General features: G+C 49.4%; 1 protein-coding gene across 1 annotated transcript in view; it reads right to left on the reverse strand.

The window, feature by feature from the left end:
* LOC138293766 (uncharacterized) overlaps positions 1–22,824 on the reverse strand; it is a 42,845-nt gene that overhangs the window by 17,173 nt on the left and 2,848 nt on the right. Inside the window, exon 2 of the mRNA XM_069233108.1 lies at positions 1,694–3,716. Within this exon, the coding sequence (XP_069089209.1) occupies positions 1,694–3,701 (2,008 nt within the window). The 5' untranslated portion in view covers positions 3,702–3,716. The remainder of the gene's footprint in view (positions 1–1,693; positions 3,717–22,824) is intronic.

Below are 22,824 nucleotides of genomic sequence, written 5' to 3' on the forward strand. Positions count from 1 at the left end.
GTAAATAGATGAAAAGTCTGCTCCTAGTGGGTGGGAGCATTTTTTATGCTCCCGCCCACTGGGTGCAGACTTAGGCCCTCATTATGACCCTGGCGGACGGCAGTATTTTGGAGAAAGGTACTGCCAACAGGTTGGCGGTACCTTTCCCCAAAATATGACAATGGCGGTTTGGCTCAAGCCAAACCTCCAATGTTCCACTCCGTCCACTAGGGCAGGAACAGCCTGGCGGCCGTCAGTGTCCCACCTGCGGGATTATGACCCCGCCTACCGCCATGGTTTTCGTGGCTTCCTTACTGCCACGAAAACCATGGCTTAGGCACTATCAGTGACAGGGAATCCCTTCCGTGTTACTGATAGGGGTCTTCCCCGCTCCCTCCCCCTCCCCAGAGCCCTCCCACACCCTCCCACTCCAGACCCCCCGACATACACACACATTCACGCACCATCATACACATGCACACACACACTCATACCTACATTTACCCACGCATGCATACATCCATTCACACACACATCCACACACACTGACATACATACAAGCACACACGCATTCACACAACACACAATACACGCACTCACACATCCACACATATACCACACGCAAAGCACACCCACATTCACACAAACATACACACACACCCACACAACACCCCCCAACTCCCTCCCCTGTCGGAGCCCCGACTTACCTGATTCAAGGGGGCCCTCCGGCAGGAGACGGGACGGGGCGCTGGTGCCAGCAGCAGCATCCGCCAGCAGAACACCGCCAGGCCGTATCACAGGTCATGATATGGTCTGCGGCGGCCTTACCACCGCCCACCGCCATGACCGTAGCCGCAATGCCGCCATCCTTCTGGCGGACTTTCGGCTACGGCCATAATATGGCGGTCAGCTCGTAGTCACGACGACTGTCTTTTGGCGGCTGTCGTCGTGGCAGTAGGTGTTTTTACCACCACTGTCATAACGAGGCCCTTAGTATTTGCTCTTGCTTGGCAGGAGCTTTGAAATTGCTCCTGCTAAGCAAGAACAACCAAAGGTTTCCCTGCCTGCACCACTATGGGCAAGGAAACTGCTATGTCCCGGCGGGAGGGGCACCCCAGAATATAGCTGAGCCGGCTCTGGTATCCCCAGAGACATTCCTAGCCCTGGCCCCTCCTTTTCAAAGTGCACAGCCAGTTCCCCAGGAGTTGGCATTCCGGGGGCCAGAAATGGCCCGAGAAGGGGGTCTGCTCTGCCCTCTCCCAGTTTTCATGGTCAACTGGGACCCAGGGGGGTGGCAGTCCCCAGGGCTGTAATTGTCTATTCGCAATGAACACCACATCACTTGCATCTGACAATCATGTTTGACTCCCGCCAGTAATTCCTCCCATGAATAGCGCTATTCCCAGTTCTTCAGCTTGGAAAGGGGACGAACAATAAGAGATGAGAGCTACTGTCCTACTTGTCTCATGCCATGCAATGTACCATACCAGGCCTGTTTCTACACAGGAAGGCTGCAGTGCTGTGTAGAAATGGGGAGAATGCAGGGACACATCTGAACCCAGTGTACTCATAATCTGGGGGTCAGTATCGCTCAGGGGGTTTTAACAAACCATTATCATCCCTTCGGAGACTTACTGAAATCTGCCAATATGCATTTTGAGGTGGTTACATGTTAGTATGCACTCCGGGTGCATATTTATAGCAAAACACATACCTGAGGTGGCTTTGAACAGCAATAAATGTGATTTTGTATTTCCTCTCTCCATTGAGTCTGTGAGGGCATCCTGATCTCCAGTACTTGCATCCACTTCTAGGCATGATGGGGGCCCAGAAGGACCCCGCTCATCAGAACAGAGCAGTTCTAGCTTGTAGTTTTGCTGCTGATCCTGTGATTCAGGATGCAGTGGTTCGAGAACGGAGTTCCAGTCTGAACTTTGTGCATCACTACAGGGTGGCTGTAGCTTGTCGTTCTGATATAAACCTTGCACATCTGTACAGGGTGGTTCTAGCTTGTAGCTCCGATCTGAGCCTCGTGCATCAGTATAGGTTGGTTCTAGCTTGTAGTTCTGATCCGAACCTTGTGCATCAGTACAGGGTAGTTCCAGCTTGTAGTTCTGATCTGGTTCCTGTGGTTCAGGGCGCATTGGTCTTAACGCTCGATTACGTGCCGCAATGTGCAGTGGTTCCACCTTGTACTTCTGATCTGGACACTGCATGTTAGGATGCAGAGACTCTAGCTCGAAGTCCACATTTGGATCCTGTGCGTAAGGAAATTCCTGCTTCAAGCACAGGTGTTGCTCTTGACTCTGAGTACCTTGAAATGCTAACTGTAGGCAATGGGTTTGTTGTGACCCAAAGACATCAAGAGACAATAACCCAGACTGTAAGTCTTCACTTGGTGCCTTTCCATCAGGTGACACAGGTTGTAGGCACTGGTTCTCCTGGGGATCTTGGCAATCAAAACACATCAACTCTCCCTCCACTTGTTCTGGTTCCGTTCCATTTGGTAATGCGGGTTGTTTACAGTGGTTTGGTGGTGGTTCATCTCCAGCAGGAAATAGTGGGCGCAGGCAGAAGTTTTGCTGCTGGTCCCAATTATTAGCAGACAAAGGAGATGGTTCCTGCTTCAGGTGCTCATCTGCTTCCTTCTCTTCAGGGAACACTGGTTTTATGCTTTGGGGTTGCTGTGGTGCCTGCCCATCACCGAATTCTGGCTGAAGACGCATTTTTTCCTCCAGTGATCTGACTGGAGGATCTATCTGAGAGCACCTGGATACAATAGAATCCTGTTGTAGTTCATTTATATCTGGTAATCCAGGCTGCATGCGCTGGTCAGGGTGTGACTCGTGTACATCTGGAAACCCAGGTTGCTTGCACCAGTCCTGCTGTGACTTGTGTATATCTGGAAGCACAGGTTGCATGCACTGGTCTGGGTGCAACTTGTGTATACCTGGAAACCTAGGTTGCACGCACTGGTCCTGCTGTGACTCATGTACATGTGGAAACTCAGGCTGCATGCACTGGTGCGAGTGTGACTTGTGTACATCTAGAAACCCATGTTGCATGCACTGGTCCTGCTGCGACTCATGTACATCCGGAAACCCAGGTTGCATGCACTGGTCCTGCTGCAACATGTGTACATCTGGCAACCCAGGCTGCATGCACTGGTCCTGCTGTGGGTCATGTAGCTCTGACAACACTGGCTGTAGACAAAGGCGTGGTTCATCTGGGCGCACCTGAACATCGGTTGGAGAGGAGAGCGTACAGTCCTGCTTTGGTGCATGCCTATCAGCAAACACTGGCTGACGACAAAAGCTAACTTCACCTGGCCTGTCCAGTTGAGGTGTTGAAGGAGAGTGGGTAACAGTACAATCTCTAATGCTCACTGGACTGACCATCTCCAAAGACACCCCACCATTTTGAGGGTGATATTGACTCTTTGCAATCCAGATCTGCTCCATAAGCCCAGCGACTCTAGACGGTATGTCCTCTAGGGTATTCTGCAAGTTATACAATTTGTCTTCCAGCTGCTCCAGCATGGATAAGAGGATAATGTGGGACAGGTTCTCCGAAAGGGACTCCAGCTTAAGGTCCATCTGAGCATTATTTTGGGATCTTGAAGCTGAGACGTCATGGACGGGAGAAGATGGGAGTGTGGCCTTCACAACTTCAGATGGACACTGCGCTCTCACTCTCTTTCCTGGAGCCTGTCTTCTCTCCATTCCGATCTCAAGATTCTGCAGAAGGATGGAAAAGAGATATAACATGTTATGATAGAACAATTAGATCAAAATACTCCTTCCTGTCTTACTAAGTCTGGTGTGATCAGAGAAAAGTGCTTATTTCTAAAATCCAGAGAAAAATGAAACATTAAAATTGCACAAGACTCATAACATATTATGAAAGGCGCTATTTTGAAATGTGTTTCCAACATTGTGGGCCTCATTATGACACGGTCGGTGTAATGACCGCCAGGGTCGCAATGGCGGTCAGACAGCCACATTTCGACAGCGCCACCGTATGGATTACGACCCCCTTCTCCGCCATCGGTTTCATGGCCATGAAATGGATGGCAGAGACGGGGTGCAGGGTGCCACTGTACTTGGCATGGGCAGTACAGGCCCCCCCCCGGCCAGCACCTGTTGCAGTGTTCACTGTCTGTTTAGCAGACAGAGAACACTGCAACAGGTGCTGGTGCACCCTATGCACTATAGCATTGCCACCAGCTCTATTACGAGCCAGTGACAATGTTTTAGGTCATTTCTCACTGGGCCAGCGGTTGGAAACTGAGCTTCTGCCTGCTGAGCCAGCGGGAAACTCGTAATGGCCCCGGCAGGGAGTCAACCACCATGGCGGCAACCTCCCTGTCAGGAACTTCTGCAGACGGGCTTTTCCGTCTGCCAAAGTTGTAAGGAGGGCCTATGTCTTTTCCTTGGTTTGCAGCTACCACAGGATTATGTTACCCTAGCAGACAAGACTGCACTATCATTCTCACTTGCACTGGACAGCTCTCTTTTACAATATTCGATTATGTGACTGAAGCACACCTCAACATACCACACCTCCACAGGATCTGCAGAATGCTTGCATGTTCATTGCATATATTGGTCGCATGTTCAACCTGAGGTTTCTTGGAAAGGAAACAGAAATACGTAACAGAGGAGACAAAGAATCAGATCAGGGAAGAACCTAGTATGAGTAGGCTAGTACGTTTTTAGATTTTAGGAGAGAGAAAAAATATAGTTAGATTTAAAATGGATGTCTGCCAGCAGTGAGTTCCAAATGGAAGATGCTTGTAACGCAAAGCTGTATCCACCTGATCTGATCTTCTGAAATTTCGGGATAGCAAGGAAGTTCAAGTGAGGAGTTCTCATGTTTTGGATGTCTCATGTGCTGGACGCAAGACAGACTGTCTGGACTAGATGGTACGATGACTAAAGCTGGAATGATTGCCTTTGGAAGCCATTCAGCCAGCCAGTGAAGGTACATAAAGATGGAATGCAGCCTCCAAGGAAACACCAGGAGAAAAAAATGACAAGGCAGGAAAATAGTCTCTAGAATTCACTCAAACAACAACAGCAGGCCGTGAACGAAGAAGGGAAAAAAACAAATCAGAAACCAGGAATCCGGTAGCATTGCAACCCTTTCAAGGCCTTTGAATAGGAAGAAAAGACCAGGAAGCAATTAGTGCAAAGAGAAAATAAAAACAAACCCCTTCATCTTAGGTTGGGAGAGTTCCCTAGGAAAACACTGGATGGCAGTCATGATAGATTGGCAGACTATAAGAAGCCTTGCACCCTGTGGCTGAGTGGGATATGCCAGCCAGGAAGCATGGCAACTGGCCTCTAGAGATCACCCCGAACTCCCCTAGCCAGACAGCATCCTGGAGAACCCCCCACCAACAGAGCCTCCATTTTCAAGTAAGTGTAGGTGCAGCTTCCTGCCACGTCTGAATCTAGCTGCGAGATGCGTACGACAAGCTCGTCTCGCTGCAGCACCACAGCGCACCCCACAGAACAAGCCACAATCACGCCTGACACTATGGTTGTATGCATTTGCACCTTGTTTACAATGGAATGAGGGGCTAGACCTCTCAGCGCTTCAAAGGTGAGGCAACAGGTCTTAAAGAGGAAACTGTTGCTTGGTGGGAAGCCAGTAAAGTTATTTTAATATATGTGTGACAAGTGCCCACCTTGGGAGATCATATATTAAACAAGGAGCCTCGCTGTGAATTACTTGTAGCCCATGAATGGTGTTATTGGATAAACTTAAATATAGTGGTTTGGTATCATGCGATCGAGATAGAACTACTGTCACCACTACTGCTTTTCTTGGCTAAAGTGGGAGAAGTGGGGTTATTTTCTTAAGTAGTTTCAGTATAAATATGTATTTAGATCCCACTGCTCCGGCCTGCTAGTTCTTGCTAAGATTATTATATGTTATCACTCCCAGGCTTTTAGCCGAGGGTTTAGGCTCTGGTAACAATCTTATTTTCTGTTGGCGAGTAATGTCGGTTCCAAAGATCGGTCTCATTCTTTAGAATTACAATCTCAGTTTTTGTTCCATATTCAGTTTTTGCTGATTCGACCTCATCAAGTAATTATTAAATTACATCACATTTTGAAACTGGAGTTGTGACGCTGACATTCCATCCAAACAAATTAACAATTGTGAGTCGGTGTAATTATAACCCCTGCAACTCCTTGAAGACAGTTCTTTGACCAATAGCTTAAAATTAAGACACAGATGGGCGTGAATAATGATAATCCCTGGGTACCCCACACTCCACTGTTGTTGCACCTACAGTACAGTTTATCAAATGAACTGCCCAATAGCAATCGGTTAGGAAGGATTTAACCCATTCCAGGGGAGGGCCCAGAAAGAAGGCTTCTTCTAAGTGGCCGAGGAATATGTGATGTTCAATCTTCTCAAAGGCGGCCGACAAATCTAAAAGCACCAGAGCAGAGATCTGGCCTAGAATATCATCCTATCTTAAATTATCAACTACAACTAGGAAAATTGGTTCTGTGCATCGGACAAATGCCTGCTAGGAGGAGGTGTAGAAAGTTTGTGGACTGAAGGTGATCACAATCCTCTTGAGCGACGTGAGAGTATAAGATTTTTTCAGGTTAAGGGAGTAGTGATATTAGACTATAATTCTTGAGTACATCTGGGTCCCCTCCCTGCTTGTTCAGTAACGGAATAACTACAGTATATTGAAACGCAGTTGGAACTGTAGCTTGAGATACTTATTTGTTTAAAATGCTCTGCGAGGGATGCTGAGACTCTGTGACTGCTGGAGGGCAAGGGTCAGATGGTGACCCAGATCTAACCTTGAGCATAACTTCATGGAGCTTGCTTATTGCTGGAAATGAGCATAGAGTGGTAGAGTTCCTTTCTGACAACCTCCAAATCACTGCTGCTGTAATTGTTTATACTATCTCTAATCAACTTTTTTGTTAATAAAAAAAGTATTTAGATTGTCACTTAATGCCTAGGTTGAAAACAGAGTAGTTATGATTAAATATGGGGACAACAAATGAATCAGGATATCAAAAAAATATTTTTCTTCATTATCTGCTTCTAAGATTTTATTAGCCTAGTAAGACGACTCTGCATGTAGAGGTTTTGCCTTTATATTCTGCAAGCTCAGTTTTAAATTTGATTTTGCTCTCCTCATCATCACTTTTCTGTCAGTGCCGTTCAAATCGATACAATGCAAGTTTCGCCTCCTTTACCTCTGGGTTGAACCAAGGTACTGGCTTGGGGCGGTTAACAACGCTTTTGGATTTGTGGGGTGTAGGTCACTAGCATGTCTGAGCCAGAAAGGGAATTCTTCTTCTTTGGAGAGAATGTCTTGAATTAATGGAAAAAGGAGAGGGGGTGTGAGAGTGTTGATAACATTGGCTCTGTATTAATGTGCCACCATTTGCATATGCTTTTAATATCCTGCTTGTAGGTCAATTTAGAAAGATTTACCGGAATACAAACTTTCATTAAATAATGATCAGACACTATGCAAGGATAGATGACTATTTGGGTCGATTTAAATTATATGTCGAGATCAGATGTAATGGATTTCTTTTTGTTTGAGTTGGTAATGTGTTGGTGTAAATTCAACAATGCCATTAACCCGGCAAATTCACTATCTTTAGAGTCCGAGTTCAGGTCATCAATTCAAAAATTGAAAAAGGGAATGAAATCCACACCTTCGGTTTAGGTAATTTGTAAAAGAGATGAATGGATACACTGGTGAATAACTGCTGCTACCCCACCTCCTTTCTTTGAGGTCTCCTAGTTTTATTTAAAATAGTTATCTTCCAGTTTTGCTTCTGGAGATCTGGAGTAGATTCCTCTGTCAACTACTTTTCAGTTAAACATAGGATATCAAGCTTAGACGATTATAATGATTGAGTATTTCCACTTTATGTTTGACTACGGAGGGTGTGATAAGTCGAGCTGCTTTTAATGATCCCTCAATCTGAGGATGGAGAAGACACGTATTGTTTGTTCGTCAGGTGTGAGGGCTGTCGAGTTCCCGATTACTCAATATGGTGTGGCTAACATACATGCTATTTGCTTCTACAGTCGAGGCAAGCATGAGAGAGAAACTAAAACCTGTAAACATAAAAGACAATCGATCTTATGCTGAATATGTAAAGTTTTGGGCTTACTGCAGAGCTCCTAGTCCCACTGGACATGGCCAGGTATGGCTGGGTGCAGACAGGCTTGTCTTTGGCAAAATACTTGCGACACACACGTAAAATGTTCCCACACATGCACACACAAAAACATCTTTCTTTCAAAACTCCATACTATTGTATAGTCAAAGGTGTGACACAAACACAAACTCCAACTCACCAAGTCAAACATCTTCAGTTCCACACAATTGCCGTGGGTCCATTTTAGTTTGCCTGGGTACAGGAGTTCAGCATGGCGTCGGCTTGCAGGCCTGAGCCCTTTTACCTAGATAACATGCTCTGTTTTTATTATTTGTGTTTATTCAAATTAGCACTGCTTGCATTTTACAAGAAATGTTTTTATTTCATAATCAGTTGCCATTCCGTGAAAGCGTCATTATCAATAATGTAGGCATTAGATTATCATCATGTTCTTTGCTTTACGCTGGACAAGAGCAGAATGTGAACATGTCAGGCATTTATTATGATACTGCGCACACAATATAACGTTTAGGTGCTGTAGGAAAGTATCATCTTGCCTGGCTTGTTACCCCCATTTTTACTTGTGTGTCAGTTTGTTTTTGCCGGTCTCACTGGGATCCTGCTAGCCAGGACCCCAGTGCTCATAGTTTGTGACCTTAATATGTACACTTGTGTAGTGACTAACTGTGTCACTGAGGCTCTGCTAACCAGAAAATCAGTGCTTATGCTCTCTCTGCCTTTAAATTTGTCACTATAGGCTAGTGACCACTTTTATCAATTTCTATTGGCACACTGGAACACCCTTATAATTCCCTAGTATATGGTACCTAGGTACCCAGGGTATTGGGGTTCCAGGAGATCCCTATGGGCTGCAGCATTTATTTTGCCACCCATAGGGAGCTCAGCCAAACCCTTACACAGGCCTGCCACTGCAGCCTGAGTGAAATAACGCACATTTTATTTCACAGCCATTTTCACTGCACTTACGTAACTTATGAGTCACCTATATGTCTAGACTTCACTTGCTGAAGGTTAGGTGCAAAGTTACTAAGTGTGAGGGCACCCTTCCAATAGCAAAGGTGCCCCCACATAGTTCACAGCCATTTCCCCGGACTTTGTGAGTGCAGAGACGCCATTACACATGCGCACTACATATAGATCAATACCTATATGTAGCTTCACAATGGTAACTCCGAATATGGCCATGTAACATGTCTAAGATCATGGAATTGTCCCCCCCTTGCCAACTCTGGTATTGGTGAGCCAATTCCATGCATCTCTGGGGCTCCAGTATGGACCCCGGGTACTGCCAAACCAGCTCTCTGGGGCTTCCTCTGCAGCTACCGCTGCTGCCACCCTACAGACAAGGTTCTGCCCTCCTGGGGTCTCGGCAGTCCAGTCCCAGGAAGGCAGAAAAAATAATTTCCTCTAAGAGAGGTTGTTTCACCCTCTCCCTTTGGAAATAGGTGTTAAAGGTTGAGGTGGGGTACCCTCTCCCAGCCTCTGGAAATGCTTTGAAGGGCACAGATGGTGCCCTCCTTGCATAAGCCAGTCTACACCGGTTCAGGGAACCACCAGTCCCTGCTCTGGCACGAAACTGGACAAAGGAAATGGGAGTGACCACTCCCCTGTCCATCACCACCCCAGGGGTGGTGTCCAGAGCTCCTCCAGTGTGTCCCAGACCTCTGCCATCTTGGATCCAGAGGTGTGAGGGCACTCTTGAGGCCTCTGAGTGGCCAGTACCAGCAGGTGACGTCAGAGACCCCTCCTGACAGGTGCTTACCTCACTAGGTGGCCAATCCTCCTCTGAGGGCTATTTATGGTCTCTCCTGTGGGCTTTTCCTCAGATAACGACTTGCAAGAATTCACCAGAGTTCCTCTGCACCTCTCTCTTCGACTTCTGTCTAGGATCAACCGCTGATTGCTCCAGGACGCCTGCAAAACTGCATCAAAGTAGCAAGAAAACTACCAGTGACTGCCAGCTTTCTCCACTGTTTTCTGGTGGTAAATGCTCTTAGGGCTGCCTGCCTTCATCCTGCACTGGAAGCCACGAAGAAATATCCGTGGGTTGACGGAATCTTCCACCTGCTTCAGCAGGCACCACACTTCAGCTTCACCGGTACTCTGGGACCCCTCTCATCTTGACAAGCGTGGCCCCTGGAACACAGGTGGTGGACCCAAGTGACCCAGACTGTCCAGTGGTCCAACTGTCCACAATTGGAAGAGGTATGTCCTTGCCTCCCCTTTCCAGACAGTAATCCTGTGCACAGCGTAAACTGCAGCTACCAGGGTTTCTGTGCACATTTCCATGAAATTCTTCATGCAGAGCCAAACCTAGGTCCCCAGCACTCTGTCCTGTGAGGCTCAGCTCCCCGAGTTGATCTCCGGCTTTGAGGGACCCTCTTTTGCAATGTTGAGACGACGTGAACGAAGAAGGGAAAAAACCAAATCAGAAACCAGGAATCTGGTAGCATTGCAACCCTTTCAAAGCCTTTAAATAGGAAGAAAAGACCAGGAAGCAATTAGTGCAAAGAGAAAATAAAAACAAACCAGTGTTCTTTCCCTAACCTGTACTTTTGTTTCCACAATTGGCACACCCTGGCATCCAGGTAAGTCCCTTGTAACTGGTACCCCTGGTACCAAGGGCCCTGATGCCAGGGAAGGTCTCTAAGGGATGCAGCATGTCTTATGCCACCCTGGGGACCACTCACTCAGCACAGACACACTGCTTGCCAGCTTGTGTGTGCTAGTGAGGACAAAACGAGTAAGTCGACATGGCAATCCCCTCAGGGTGCCATGCTAATCTCACACTGCCTATGCAGTATAGATAAGTCACCCCTCTAGCAGGCCTTATAGCCCTAAGGCAGGGTGCACTATACCATAGGTCAGGGCACAAGTGCATGAGCACTGTGCCCCTACAGTGTCTAAGCAAAACCTTAGACATTGTAAGTGCAGGGTAGCCATAAGAGTATATGGTCTGGGAGTCTGTCATGCACGAACTCCACAGCACCATAATGGCTACACTGAAAACTGTGAAGTTTGGTATCAAACTTCTCAGCACAATAAATGCACACTGATGCCAGTGTACATTTTATTGTAACATACACCCCAGAGGGCACCTTAGAGGTGCCCCCTGAAACCTTAACCGACTATCTGTGTAGGCTGGCTAGTTCTAGCAGCCTGCCACACACCAGACATGTTGCTGGCCACATGGGGAGAGTGCCTTTGTCACTCTGTGGCTAGTAACAAAGCCTGTACTGGGTGGAGGTGCTTCATACCTCCCCCTGCAGGAACTGTAACACCTGGCGGTGAGCCTCAGAGGCTCACCCCCTTTGTTACAGCACCACAGGGCACTCCAGCTAGTGGAGTTGCCCGCCCCCTCCGGCCACTGCCCCACTTTTGGCGGCAAGGCCGGAGGAGATAATGAGAAAAACAAGGAGGAGTCACTGGCCAGTCAGGACAGCCCCTAAGGTGTCCTGGGCTGAGGTGACTCTAACTTTTAGAAATCCTCCATCTTGCAGATGGAGGATTCCCCCAATAGGATTTGGGATGCGCCCCCCTCCCCTCAGGGAGGAGGTACAAAGAGAGTGTACCCACCCTCAGGGCTAGTAGCCATTGGCTACTAACCCCCCAGACCTAAACACGCCCTTGAATTTAGTATTTAGGGGCTCCCCAGAACCTAGGAACTCAGATTCCTGCAACCTAAGAAGAGGACTGATGAACTGAAAAACCCTGCAGAGAAGACGGAGACACCAACTGCTTTGGCCCCAGCTCTACCGGCCTGTCTCCCCACTTCTAAAGACACTGCTCCAGCGACGCTTTCCACAGGGACCAGCGACCTCTGAAGCCTCAGAGGACTGCCCTGCATCTAGAAGGACCAAGAACTCCAGAGGACAGCGGCTCTGTTCACCAAAGACTGCAACTTTGCAACAAAGAAGCAACTTTGGAACAACTTGTGTTTCCCGCCGGAAGCGTGAGACTTGACACTCTGCACCCGACGCCCCCGGCTCGACTTGTGGAGAACAATCACTTCAGGGAGGACTCCCCGGCGACTGCAAGACCGTGAGTAGCCACAGTTGACCCCCTGTGAGCCCCCACGGCGATGACCGCGACTGCCTGCTTCTAAGATCAGACGCCTGGTAAAGACTCTGCACCCGCAGCCCCCAGGGCCTGAAGGATCCGACCTCCAGTGCAGGAGCGACCCCCAGGTGGCCCTCTCCCTTTGCCCAGGTGGTGGCTACCACGAGGAGCCCCCCCCCCTTGCCTGCATCGCTGAAGAGACCCCTTGGTCTCCCATTGATTTCTATCACAAACCTGACGCTTGTTTGCACACTGCACCCGGCCGCCCCAGTGCTGCTGAGGGTGTACTTTCTGTGTGGACTTGTGTCCACCCCCCCCCAGTGCCCTACAAAGCCCCCCTGGTCTGCCCTCCGAAGACGCGGGTACTTACCTGCTCGCAGACTGGAACCGGGGCACCCCCTTTTCCATTGAAGCCTATGCGTTTTGGGCACCACTTTGACCTCTGCACCTGACCGGCCCTGAGATGCTGGTGTGGTAACTTTGGGGTTGCTCTGAACCCCCAACAAAGGGCTACCTTGGACCCAAACTTGAACCCCGTAGGTGGTTTACTTACCTGCAAAAACTAACAAACTCTTATTCCCCCCAGGAACTGCTGAAAATTGCACTGTCTAGTTTTAAAATAGCTATATGTGATTTATGTGAAAACTGTATATGCTATTTTGCTAATTCAAAGTTCCTAAAGTACCTACCTGCAATACCTTTCATTTGAAATATTGTATGTAAATCTTGAACCTGTGGTTCTTAAAATAAACTAAGAAAATATATTTTTCTATACAAAAACCTATTGGCCTGGAATTGTCTGAGTGTGTGTTCCTCATTTATTGCTTGTGTATGTACAACAAATGCTTAACGCTACTCCTTTGATAAGCCTACTGCTCGACCACACTACCACAAAATAGAGCATTAGTATTATCTCTTTGTGCCACTATCTTCCCTCTAAGGGGAACTGTAGGAAAGTACCATCTTGCCTGGCATGTTACCCCCATTTTTCACTGTATATATGTTGTTTTAGTTGTATGTGTCACTGGGACCCTGTTCACCAGGGCCCCAGTGCTCATAAGTGTGCCTGAATGTGTTACCTGTATAGTGACTAACTGTCTCACTGAGGCTCTGCTAATCAGAACCTCAGTGGTTATGCTCTCATTCTTTCCAAATTGTCACTAACAGGCTAGTGACTATTTTTACCAATTTACATTGGCTTACTGGAACACCCTTATAATTCCCTAGTATATGGTACTGAGGTACCCAGGGTATTGGCGTTCCAGGAGATCCCTATGGGCTGCAGCATTTCTTTTGCCGCCCATAGGGAGCTCTGACAATTCTTACACAGGCTTGCCACTGCAGCCTGAGTGAAATAACGTCCACGTTATTTCACAGCCATTTTACACTGCACTTAAGTAACTTATAAGTCACCTATATGTCTAACCTTTACCTGGTAAAGGTTAGGTGCAAAGTTACTTAGTGTGAGGGCACCCTGGCACTAGCCAAGGTGCCCCCACATTGTTCAGGGCCAATTCCCCGGACTTTGTGAGTGCGGGGACACCATTACACGCGTGCACTACATATAGGTCACTACCTATATGTAGCTTCACAATGGTAACTCCGAATATGGCCATGTAACATGTCTATGATCATGGAATTGCCCCCTCTATGTCATCCTGGCATAGTTGGCACAATCCCATGATCCCAGTGGTCTGTAGCACAGACCCTGGTACTGCCAAACTGCCCTTCCTGGGGTTTCACTGCAGCTGCTGCTGCTGCCAACCCATCAGACAGGCATCTGCCCTCCTGGGGTCCAGCCAGGCCTGGCCCAGGATGGCAGAACAAAGGACTTCCTCTGAGAGAGGGTGTTACACCCTCTCCCTTTGGAAAATGGTGTGAAGGCAGGGGAGGAGTAGCCTCCCCCAGCCTCTGGAAATGCTTTCTTGGGCACAGATGTGCCCAATTCTGCATAAGCCAGTCTACACCGGTTCAGGGGACCCCTTAGCCCTGCTCTGGTGCGAAACTGGACAAAGGAAAGGGGAGTGACCACTCCCCTGACCTGCACCTCCCCTGGGAGGTGTCCAGAGCTCCTCCAGTGTGCTCCAGACCTCTGTCATCTTGGAAACAGAGGTGCTGCTGGCACACTGGACTGCTCTGAGTGGCCAGTGCCACCAGGTGACGTCAGAGACTCCTTCTGATAGGCTCCTTCAGGTGTTAGTAGCCTATCCTCTCTCCTAAGTAGCCAAACCCTCTTTTCTGGCTATTTAGGGTCTCTGTCTCTGGGGAAACTTTAGATAACGAATGCAAGAGCTCATCCGAGTTCCTCTGCATCTCTCTCTTCACCTTCTGCCAAGGAATCGACTGCTGACCGCGCTGGAAGCCTGCAAACCTGCAACATAGTAGCAAAGACGACTACTGCAACTCTGTAACGCTGATCCTGCCGCCTTCTCGACTGTTTTCCTGGTGGTGCATGCTGTGGGGGTAGTCTGCCTCCTCTCTGCACTAGAAGCTCCGAAGAAATCTCCCGTGGGTCGACGGAATCTTCCCCCTGCAACCGCAGGCACCAAAAAGCTGCATTACCGGTCCCTTGGGTCTCCTCTCAGCACGACGAGCGAGGTCCCTCGAATCCAGCAACTCTGTCCAAGTGACCCCCACAGTCCAGTGACTCTTCAGTCCAAGTTTGGTGGAGGTAAGTCCTTGCCTCACCTCGCTAGACTGCATTGCTGGGAACCCCGACTTTTGCAGCTACTCTGGCCCCTGTGCACTTCCGGCGGTAATCCTTTGTGCACAGCCAAGCCTGGGTCCACGGCACTCTAACCTGCATTGCACGACTTTCTAAGTTGGTCTCCGGCGTCGTGGGACTCCTTTGTGTAACTTCGGGTGAGCACCGTTTCACGCATCCTCGTAGTGCCTGTTTCTGGCACTTCTCCGGGTGCTACCTGCTGCTGAGAGGGCTCCTCGTCTTGCTCGACGTCCCCTCTCTCTCCTGGTCCAATCCAATTTGCGACCTCCTGGTCCCTCCTGGGCCACAGCAGCGTCCAAAAACGCTAACCGCACGATTTGCAGCTAGCAAGGCTTGTTGGCGTTCTTTCGGCGGGAAAACACTTCTGCACGACTCTACAAGGCGAGAGGGATCCGTCCTCCAAAGGGGAAGTCTCTAGCCCTTTGCGTTCCTGCAGAAACTGCAGCTTCTTCTGTCCAGTAGAAGCTTCTTTGCACCCGCAGCTGGCATTTCCTGGGCATCTGCCCATCTCCGACTTGCTTGTGACTTTTGGACCTGGTCCCCTTGTTCCACAGGTACCCCAGATTGGAAATCCAGCGTTGTTGCATTGTTGGTTTGGGTCTTTCCTGCATTATTCCTCTAACACGACTTCTTTGTCCTCAGGGGAACTTTAGTGCACTTTGCACTCACTTTTCAGGGTCTTGGGGAGGGTTATTTTTCTAACTCTCACTATTTTCTACTAGTCCCAGCGACCCTCTACAAGGTCACATAGGTTTGGGGTCCATTTGTGGTTCGCATTCCACTTTTGGAGTATATGGTTTGTGTTGCCCCTATCCCTATGTTTCCCCATTGCATCCTATTGTAACTATACATTGTTTGCACTGTTTTCTAAGACTATACTGCATATTTTTGGTATTGTGTACATATATCTTGTGTATATTTCCTATCCTCTCACTGAGGGTACACTCTGAGATACTTTGGCATATTGTCATAAAAATAAAGTACCTTTATTTTTAGTATAACTGTGTATTGTGTTTTCTTATGATATTGTGCATATGACACTAAGTGGTACTGTAGTAGCTTCACACGTCTCCTAGTTCAGCCTAAGCTGCTCTGCTAAGCTACCATTATCTATCAGCCTAAGCTGCTAGACACCCTATACACTAATAAGGGATAACTGGGCCTGGTGCAAGGTGCAAGTACCCCTTGGTACTCACTACAAGCCAGTCCAGCCTCCTACAGGAACCCTTGGACTCTGTGCATACTATATCTTACTTTGAAATAGTGCATACAGAGCCAAATTCCTACACCAGTCATGATAGATTGGCAGACTATAAGAAGCCTTGCACCCTGTGGCTGAGTGGGATATGCCAGCCAGGAAGCATGGCAACTGTCCTCTAGAGATCACCCCCGAACTCCCCTAGCCAGACAGCATCCCGGAGAACCCCCTAACAACAGAGCCTCCATTTTCAAGTAAGTGTAGGTGCAGCTTCCTGCCACGTCTGAATCTAGCTGTGAGATGCGTACGACAAGCTTGTCTCGCTGCAGCACCACAGCGCACCTCATAGAACAAGCCACAATCACGCCTGACACTATGGTTGTATGCATTTGCACTTTATTTACAATGGAATGAGGGGCTAGACCTCTCAACGCTTCAAAGGTGAGGCAACAGGTCTTAAAGAGGAAACTGTTGCTTGGTGGGAAGCCAGTAAAGTTATTTTAATATATGTGTGACAAGTGCCCACCTTGGGAGATCATATATTAAACAAGGAGCCTCGCTGTGAATTACTTGTAGCCCATGAATGGTGTTATTGGATAAACTTAAATATAGTGGTTTGGTATCATGCGATCGAGATGCAACTACTGCCACCACTACTGCTTTTCTTGGCTAAAGTGGGAGAAGTGGGGTTATTTTCTTAAGTAGTTTCAGTATAAATATGTATTTAGATCCCACTGCTCCGGCCTGCTAGTTCTTGCTAAGATTATTATATGTTATCACTCCCAGGCTTTTAGCCGAGGGTTTAGGCTCTGGTAACAATCTTATTTTCTGTTGGCGAGTAATGTCGGTTCCAAAGATCGGTCTCATTCTTTAGAATTACAATCTCAGTTTTTGTTCCATATTCAGTTTTTGCTGATTCGACCTCATCAAGTAATTATTAAATTACATCACATTTTGAAACTGGAGTTGTGACGCTGACATTCCATCCAAACAAATTAACAATTGTGAGTCGGTGTAATTATAACCCCTGCAACTCCTTGAAGACAGTTCTTTGACCAATAGCTTAAAATTAAGACACAGATGGGCGTGAATAATGATAATCCCTGGGGTACCCCACACTCCACTGTTGTTGCACCTACAGTACAGTTTATCAAATGAACTGCCCAATAGCGATCGGTTAGGAAGGATTTAACCCATTCCAGGGGAGGGCCCAGAAAGAAGGCTTCTTCTAAGTGGCCGAGGAATATGTGATGTTCAATCTTCTCAAAGGCGGCCGACAAATCTAAAAGCACCAGAGCAGAGATCTGGCCTAGAATATCATCCTATCTTAAATTATCAACTACAGCTAGGAAAATTGGTTCTGTGCATCGGACAAATGCCTGCTAGGAGGAGGTGTAGAAAGTTTGTGGACTGAAGGTGATCACAATCCTCTTGAGCGACGTGAGAGTATAAGATTTTTTCAGGTTAAGGGAGTAGTGATATTAGACTATAATTCTTGAGTACATTTGGGTCACCTCCCTGCTTGTTCAGTAACGGAATAACTACAGTATATTGAAATGCAGGTGGAACTGTAGCTTGATATACTTATTTGTTTAAAATGCTCTGCGAGGGATGCTGAGATTCTGTGACTGCTGGAGGGCAAGGGTCAGATGGTGACCCAGATCTAACCTTGAGCATAACTTCATAGAGCTTGCTTATTGCTTGAAGCAAGCATAGAGTGGTAGAGTTCTTTTCTGCACTGGAAGCCACGAAGAAATCTCCGTGGGTCGACGGAATCTTCTACCTGCTTCAGCAGGCACCAAACTTCAGCGTCACGGGTACTCTGGGACCCCTCATCTTGACGAGCGTGGCCCCTGGAACACAGGTGGTGGACCCAAGTGACCCAGACTGTCCAGTGGTCCAATTGTCCACAATTGGAAGAAGTATGTCCTTGCCTCCCCTCTCCAGACAGTAATCCTGTGCACCGCGTGAACTGCAGCTACCAGGGCTTCTGTGCACATTTCCATGAAATTCTTCATGCACAGCCAAGCCTAGGTCCCCAGCACTCTGTCCTGCGATGCTCAGCTCCCTGAGTTGATCTCCGGCTTCGTGGGACCCTCTTTCGCAAAGTTGAGACGACCGCCGTGTTCAGACTTCTTGAACCCGTGTTCAAGTACTTCTGCGGGTGCTACCTTCTTGTGCGAGGGCTCTCTATGTTGCTGAGGGTCTCCTCTGTCTCCTCTCCCAAGTGGTGACATCCTGGTCCTTCCTGGGCCCGGGCAGCACCCTTTTTCTTCAGTTGTGACTCTTGGAGCTAGCAAGGCTTGTTTGTGTTTTTTTTGCCAAGGAAAGAACTCTGCATCCTCCAGCACTCCGTGGGACATCTTCTGCACGAAGGAGAAGTTCCTAGCACCTTTCGTTGTTGCAGAATCTTCAGCTTCTTCCATCCAGAGGCAGCCATTTTGCACCTTCATCCGGGATTTAGTGGGCTCCTGCCCCCTGGACACTTTTGTGACTCTTGGACTTGGTCCCCTTCCTTTGCAGATCCTCAGGTCCAGGAATCCATCTTCAGTGCTTTGCAGTCTGCTGTGGTCTTCGCAAAATCCTCTAGCACAACTCTAGTGTGTTTCTGGGGAAATAGTAGTACTTTACTCCTACTTTTCAGGGTCTTGGGGTGGGGTATCTTGGACACCCTTAGTGTTTTCTTACACTCCCATCGACCCTCGTCTAGGGGTCCATTTCTGGTTCACATTCCACTTTCTTAGTATATGGTTTGTGTTGCCCCTAGGCCTATTGCATCCTATTGTAATCTACAGTGTTTGCACTACTTTCTGAATGTTTTACTTACCTGAATTTGGTTTGTGTGTATATTTTGTTTATTTTACTTACCTCCTAAGGGAGTATATCCTCTGAGATATTTTTGGCACATTGTCACTAAAATAAAGTACCTTTATTTTTAGTAAGACTGAGTATTGTGTTTCTTATGATATAGTGCTTTATGATATAAGTGGTATAGTAGGAGCTTTGCATGTCTCCTAGTTCAGTCTAAGCTGCTCTGCTATAGCTACCTCTATCAGCCTCAGCTGCTAGAACACTATTAATCTAGGATAGCTGGACCTGGCACAAGGTGTAAGTACCATCAGGTACCCAGTATGAGCCAGGCCAGCCTCCTGCAGGTGCTACCCATGTCGGGATGTCTGCACGAACAATAACACGCGCCCTATAAAAACACACTGAGTCAAGGCCATAAGAGGGGGTTCACTCAGGATATTCCATCTATACTGCACCTCACTTTGCAGCAGACCTCAGCCTTTGTGTGTCTACGGAACATGACGGGAGGCCGGCCTTGTCCTAACATAACAGGGGTCGCGGCGCTTCTCAGGGACATGGCGTGAGCGGATCAGGTTCATCATGACTTGCTCTCTTAAGGGCAGAAAATCTGCGTTAGGGAGGAATTTGCATTTTCAGGTTTATTGCAAATATGTTGCTGTTGTTTACATTTACATCACTTGTTTACACAATCCGGGTCTTGTTATTCATCATTATCTTAATCAGTGCGGGACTGGGCCGACAGCTGTCAGCTGGTGTAGGAGTGACTCGCTCACATACTCCAGCTGAGGTGCTGCTAGAGAGCTGGAAGGACTGGGCCGACAGCTGTCAGCTGGTGTAGGAGTGACTCGCTCACATACTCCAGCAGAGGTGCTGCTAGAGAGCTGGAAGGACTGGGCCGACAGCTGTCAGCTGGTGTAGGAGTGACTCGCTCACATACTCCAGCAGAGGTGCTGCTAGAGAGCTGGAAGGACTGGGCCGACAGCTGTCAGCTGGTGTAGGAGTCACTCGCTCACATACTCCAGCAGAGGTGCTGCTAGAGAGCTGGAAGGAATGGGCCGACAGCTGTCAGCTGGTGTAGGAGTCACTCGCTCACATACTCCAGCAGAGGTGCTGCTAGAGAGCTGGAAGGACTGGGCCGACAGCTGTCAGCTGGTGTAGGAGTCACTCGCTCACATACTCCAGCTGAGGTGCTGCTAGAGAGCTGGAAGGACTGGGCCGACAGCTGTCAGCTGGTGTAGGAGTCACTCGCTCACATACTCCAGCAGAGGTGCTGCTAGAGAGCTGGAAGGACTGGGCCGACAGCTGTCAGCTGGTGTAGGAGTGACTCGCTCACATACTCCAGCAGAGGTGCTGCTAGAGAGCTGGAAGGACTGGGCCGACAGCTGTCAGCTGGTGTAGGAGTGACTCGCTCACATACTCCAGCAGAGGTGCTGCTAGAGAGCTGGAAGGACTGGGCCGACAGCTGTCAGCTGGTGTAGGAGTGACTCGCTCACATACTCCAGCAGAGGTGCTGCTAGAGAGCTGGAAGGACTGGGCCGACAGCTGTCAGCTGGTGTAGGAGTCACTCGCTCACATACTCCAGCTGAGGTGCTGCTAGAGAGCTGGAAGGACTGGGCCGACAGCTGTCAGCTGGTGTAGGAGTCACTCGCTCACATACTCCAGCTGAGGTGCTGGTAGAGAGCTGGAAGGACTGGGCCGACAGCTGTCAGCTGGTGTAGGAGTCACTCGCTCACATACTCCAGCAGAGGTGCTGCTAGAGAGCTGGAAGGACTGGGCCGACAGCTGTCAGCTGGTGTAGGAGTGACTCGCTCACATACTCCAGCAGAGGTGCTGCTAGAGAGCTGGAAGGACTGGGCCGACAGCTGTCAGCTGGTGTAGGAGTGACTCGCTCACATACTCCAGCAGAGGTGCTGCTAGAGAGCTGGAAGGACTGGGCCGACAGCTGTCAGCTGGTGTAGGAGTCACTCGCTCACATACTCCAGCAGAGGTGCTGCTAGAGAGCTGGAAGGACTGGGCCGACAGCTGTCAGCTGGTGTAGGAGTCACTCGCTCACATACTCCAGCAGAGGTGCTGCTAGAGAGCTGGAAGGACTGGGCCGACAGCTGTCAGCTGGTGTAGGAGTCACTCGCTCACATACTCCAGCAGAGGTGCTGCTAGAGAGCTGGAAGGACTGGGCCGACAGCTGTCAGCTGGTGTAGGAGTCACTCGCTCACATACTCCAGCAGAGGTGCTGCTAGAGAGCTGGAAGGACTGGGCCGACAGCTGTCAGCTGGTGTAGGAGTCACTCGCTCACATACTCCAGCAGAGGTGCTGCTAGAGAGCTGGAAGGACTGGGCCGACAGCTGTCAGCTGGTGTAGGAGTCACTCGCTCACATACTCCAGCAGAGGTGCTGCTAGAGAGCTGGAAGGACTGGGCCGACAGCTGTCAGCTGGTGTAGGAGTCACTCGCTCACATACTCCAGCAGAGGTGCTGCTAGAGAGCTGGAAGGACTGGGCCGACAGCTGTCAGCTGGTGTAGGAGTCACTCGCTCACATACTCCAGCAGAGGTGCTGCTAGAGAGCTGGAAGGACTGGGCCGACAGCTGTCAGCTGGTGTAGGAGTCACTCGCTCACATACTCCAGCAGAGGTGCTGCTAGAGAGCTGGAAGGACTGGGCCGACAGCTGTCAGCTGGTGTAGGAGTCACTCGCTCACATACTCCAGCAGAGGTGCTGCTAGAGAGCTGGAAGGACTGGGCCGACAGCTGTCAGCTGGTGTAGGAGTCACTCGCTCACATACTCCAGCAGAGGCGCTGCTAGAGAGCTGGAAGGACTGGGCCGACAGCTGTCAGCTGGTGTAGGAGTCACTCGCTCACATACTCCAGCAGAGGCGCTGCTAGAGAGCTGGAAGGACTGGGCCGACAGCTGTCAGCTGGTGTAGGAGTCACTCGCTCACATACTCCAGCAGAGGCGCTGCTAGAGAGCTGGAAGGACTGGGCCGACAGCTGGTGTAGGAGTCACTCGCTCACATACTCCAGCAGAGGCGCTGCTAGAGAGCTGGAAGGACTGGGCCGACAGCTGTCAGCTGGTGTAGGAGTCACTCGCTCACATACTCCAGCAGAGGCGCTGCTAGAGAGCTGGAAGGACTGGGCCGACAGCTGTCAGCTGGTGTAGGAGTCACTCGCTCACATACTCCAGCAGAGGCGCTGCTAGAGAGCTGGAAGGACTGGGCCGACAGCTGTCAGCTGGTGTAGGAGTCACTCGCTCACATACTCCAGCAGAGGCGCTGCTAGAGAGCTGGAAGGACTGGGCCGACAGCTGTCAGCTGGTGTAGGAGTCACTCGCTCACATACTCCAGCAGAGGCGCTGCTAGAGAGCTGGAAGGACTGGGCCGACAGCTGTCAGCTGGTGTAGGAGTCACTCGCTCACATACTCCAGCAGAGGCGCTGCTAGAGAGCTGGAAGGACTGGGCCGACAGCTGTCAGCTGGTGTAGGAGTGACTCGCTCACATACTCCAGCAGAGGCGCTGCTAGAGAGCTGGAAGGACTGGGCCGACAGCTGTCAGCTGGTGTAGGAGTGACTCGCTCACATACTCCAGCAGAGGCGCTGGTAGAGAGCTGGAAGGACTGGGCCGACAGCTGTCAGCTGGTGTAGGAGTGACTCGCTCACATACTCCAGCAGAGGCGCTGGTAGAGAGCTGGAAGGACTGGGCCGACAGCTGTCAGCTGGTGTAGGAGTGACTCGCTCACATACTCCAGCAGAGGCGCTGGTAGAGAGCTGGAAGGACTGGGCCGACAGCTGTCAGCTGGTGTAGGAGTGACTCGCTCACATACTCCAGCAGAGGCGCTGCTAGAGAGCTGGAAGGACTGGGCCGACAGCTGTCAGCTGGTGT

Source organism: Pleurodeles waltl, chromosome 4_2 (genome assembly GCF_031143425.1).
Source record: "Pleurodeles waltl isolate 20211129_DDA chromosome 4_2, aPleWal1.hap1.20221129, whole genome shotgun sequence".
NCBI classification, from domain to species: Eukaryota; Metazoa; Chordata; class Amphibia; order Caudata; family Salamandridae; genus Pleurodeles; species Pleurodeles waltl.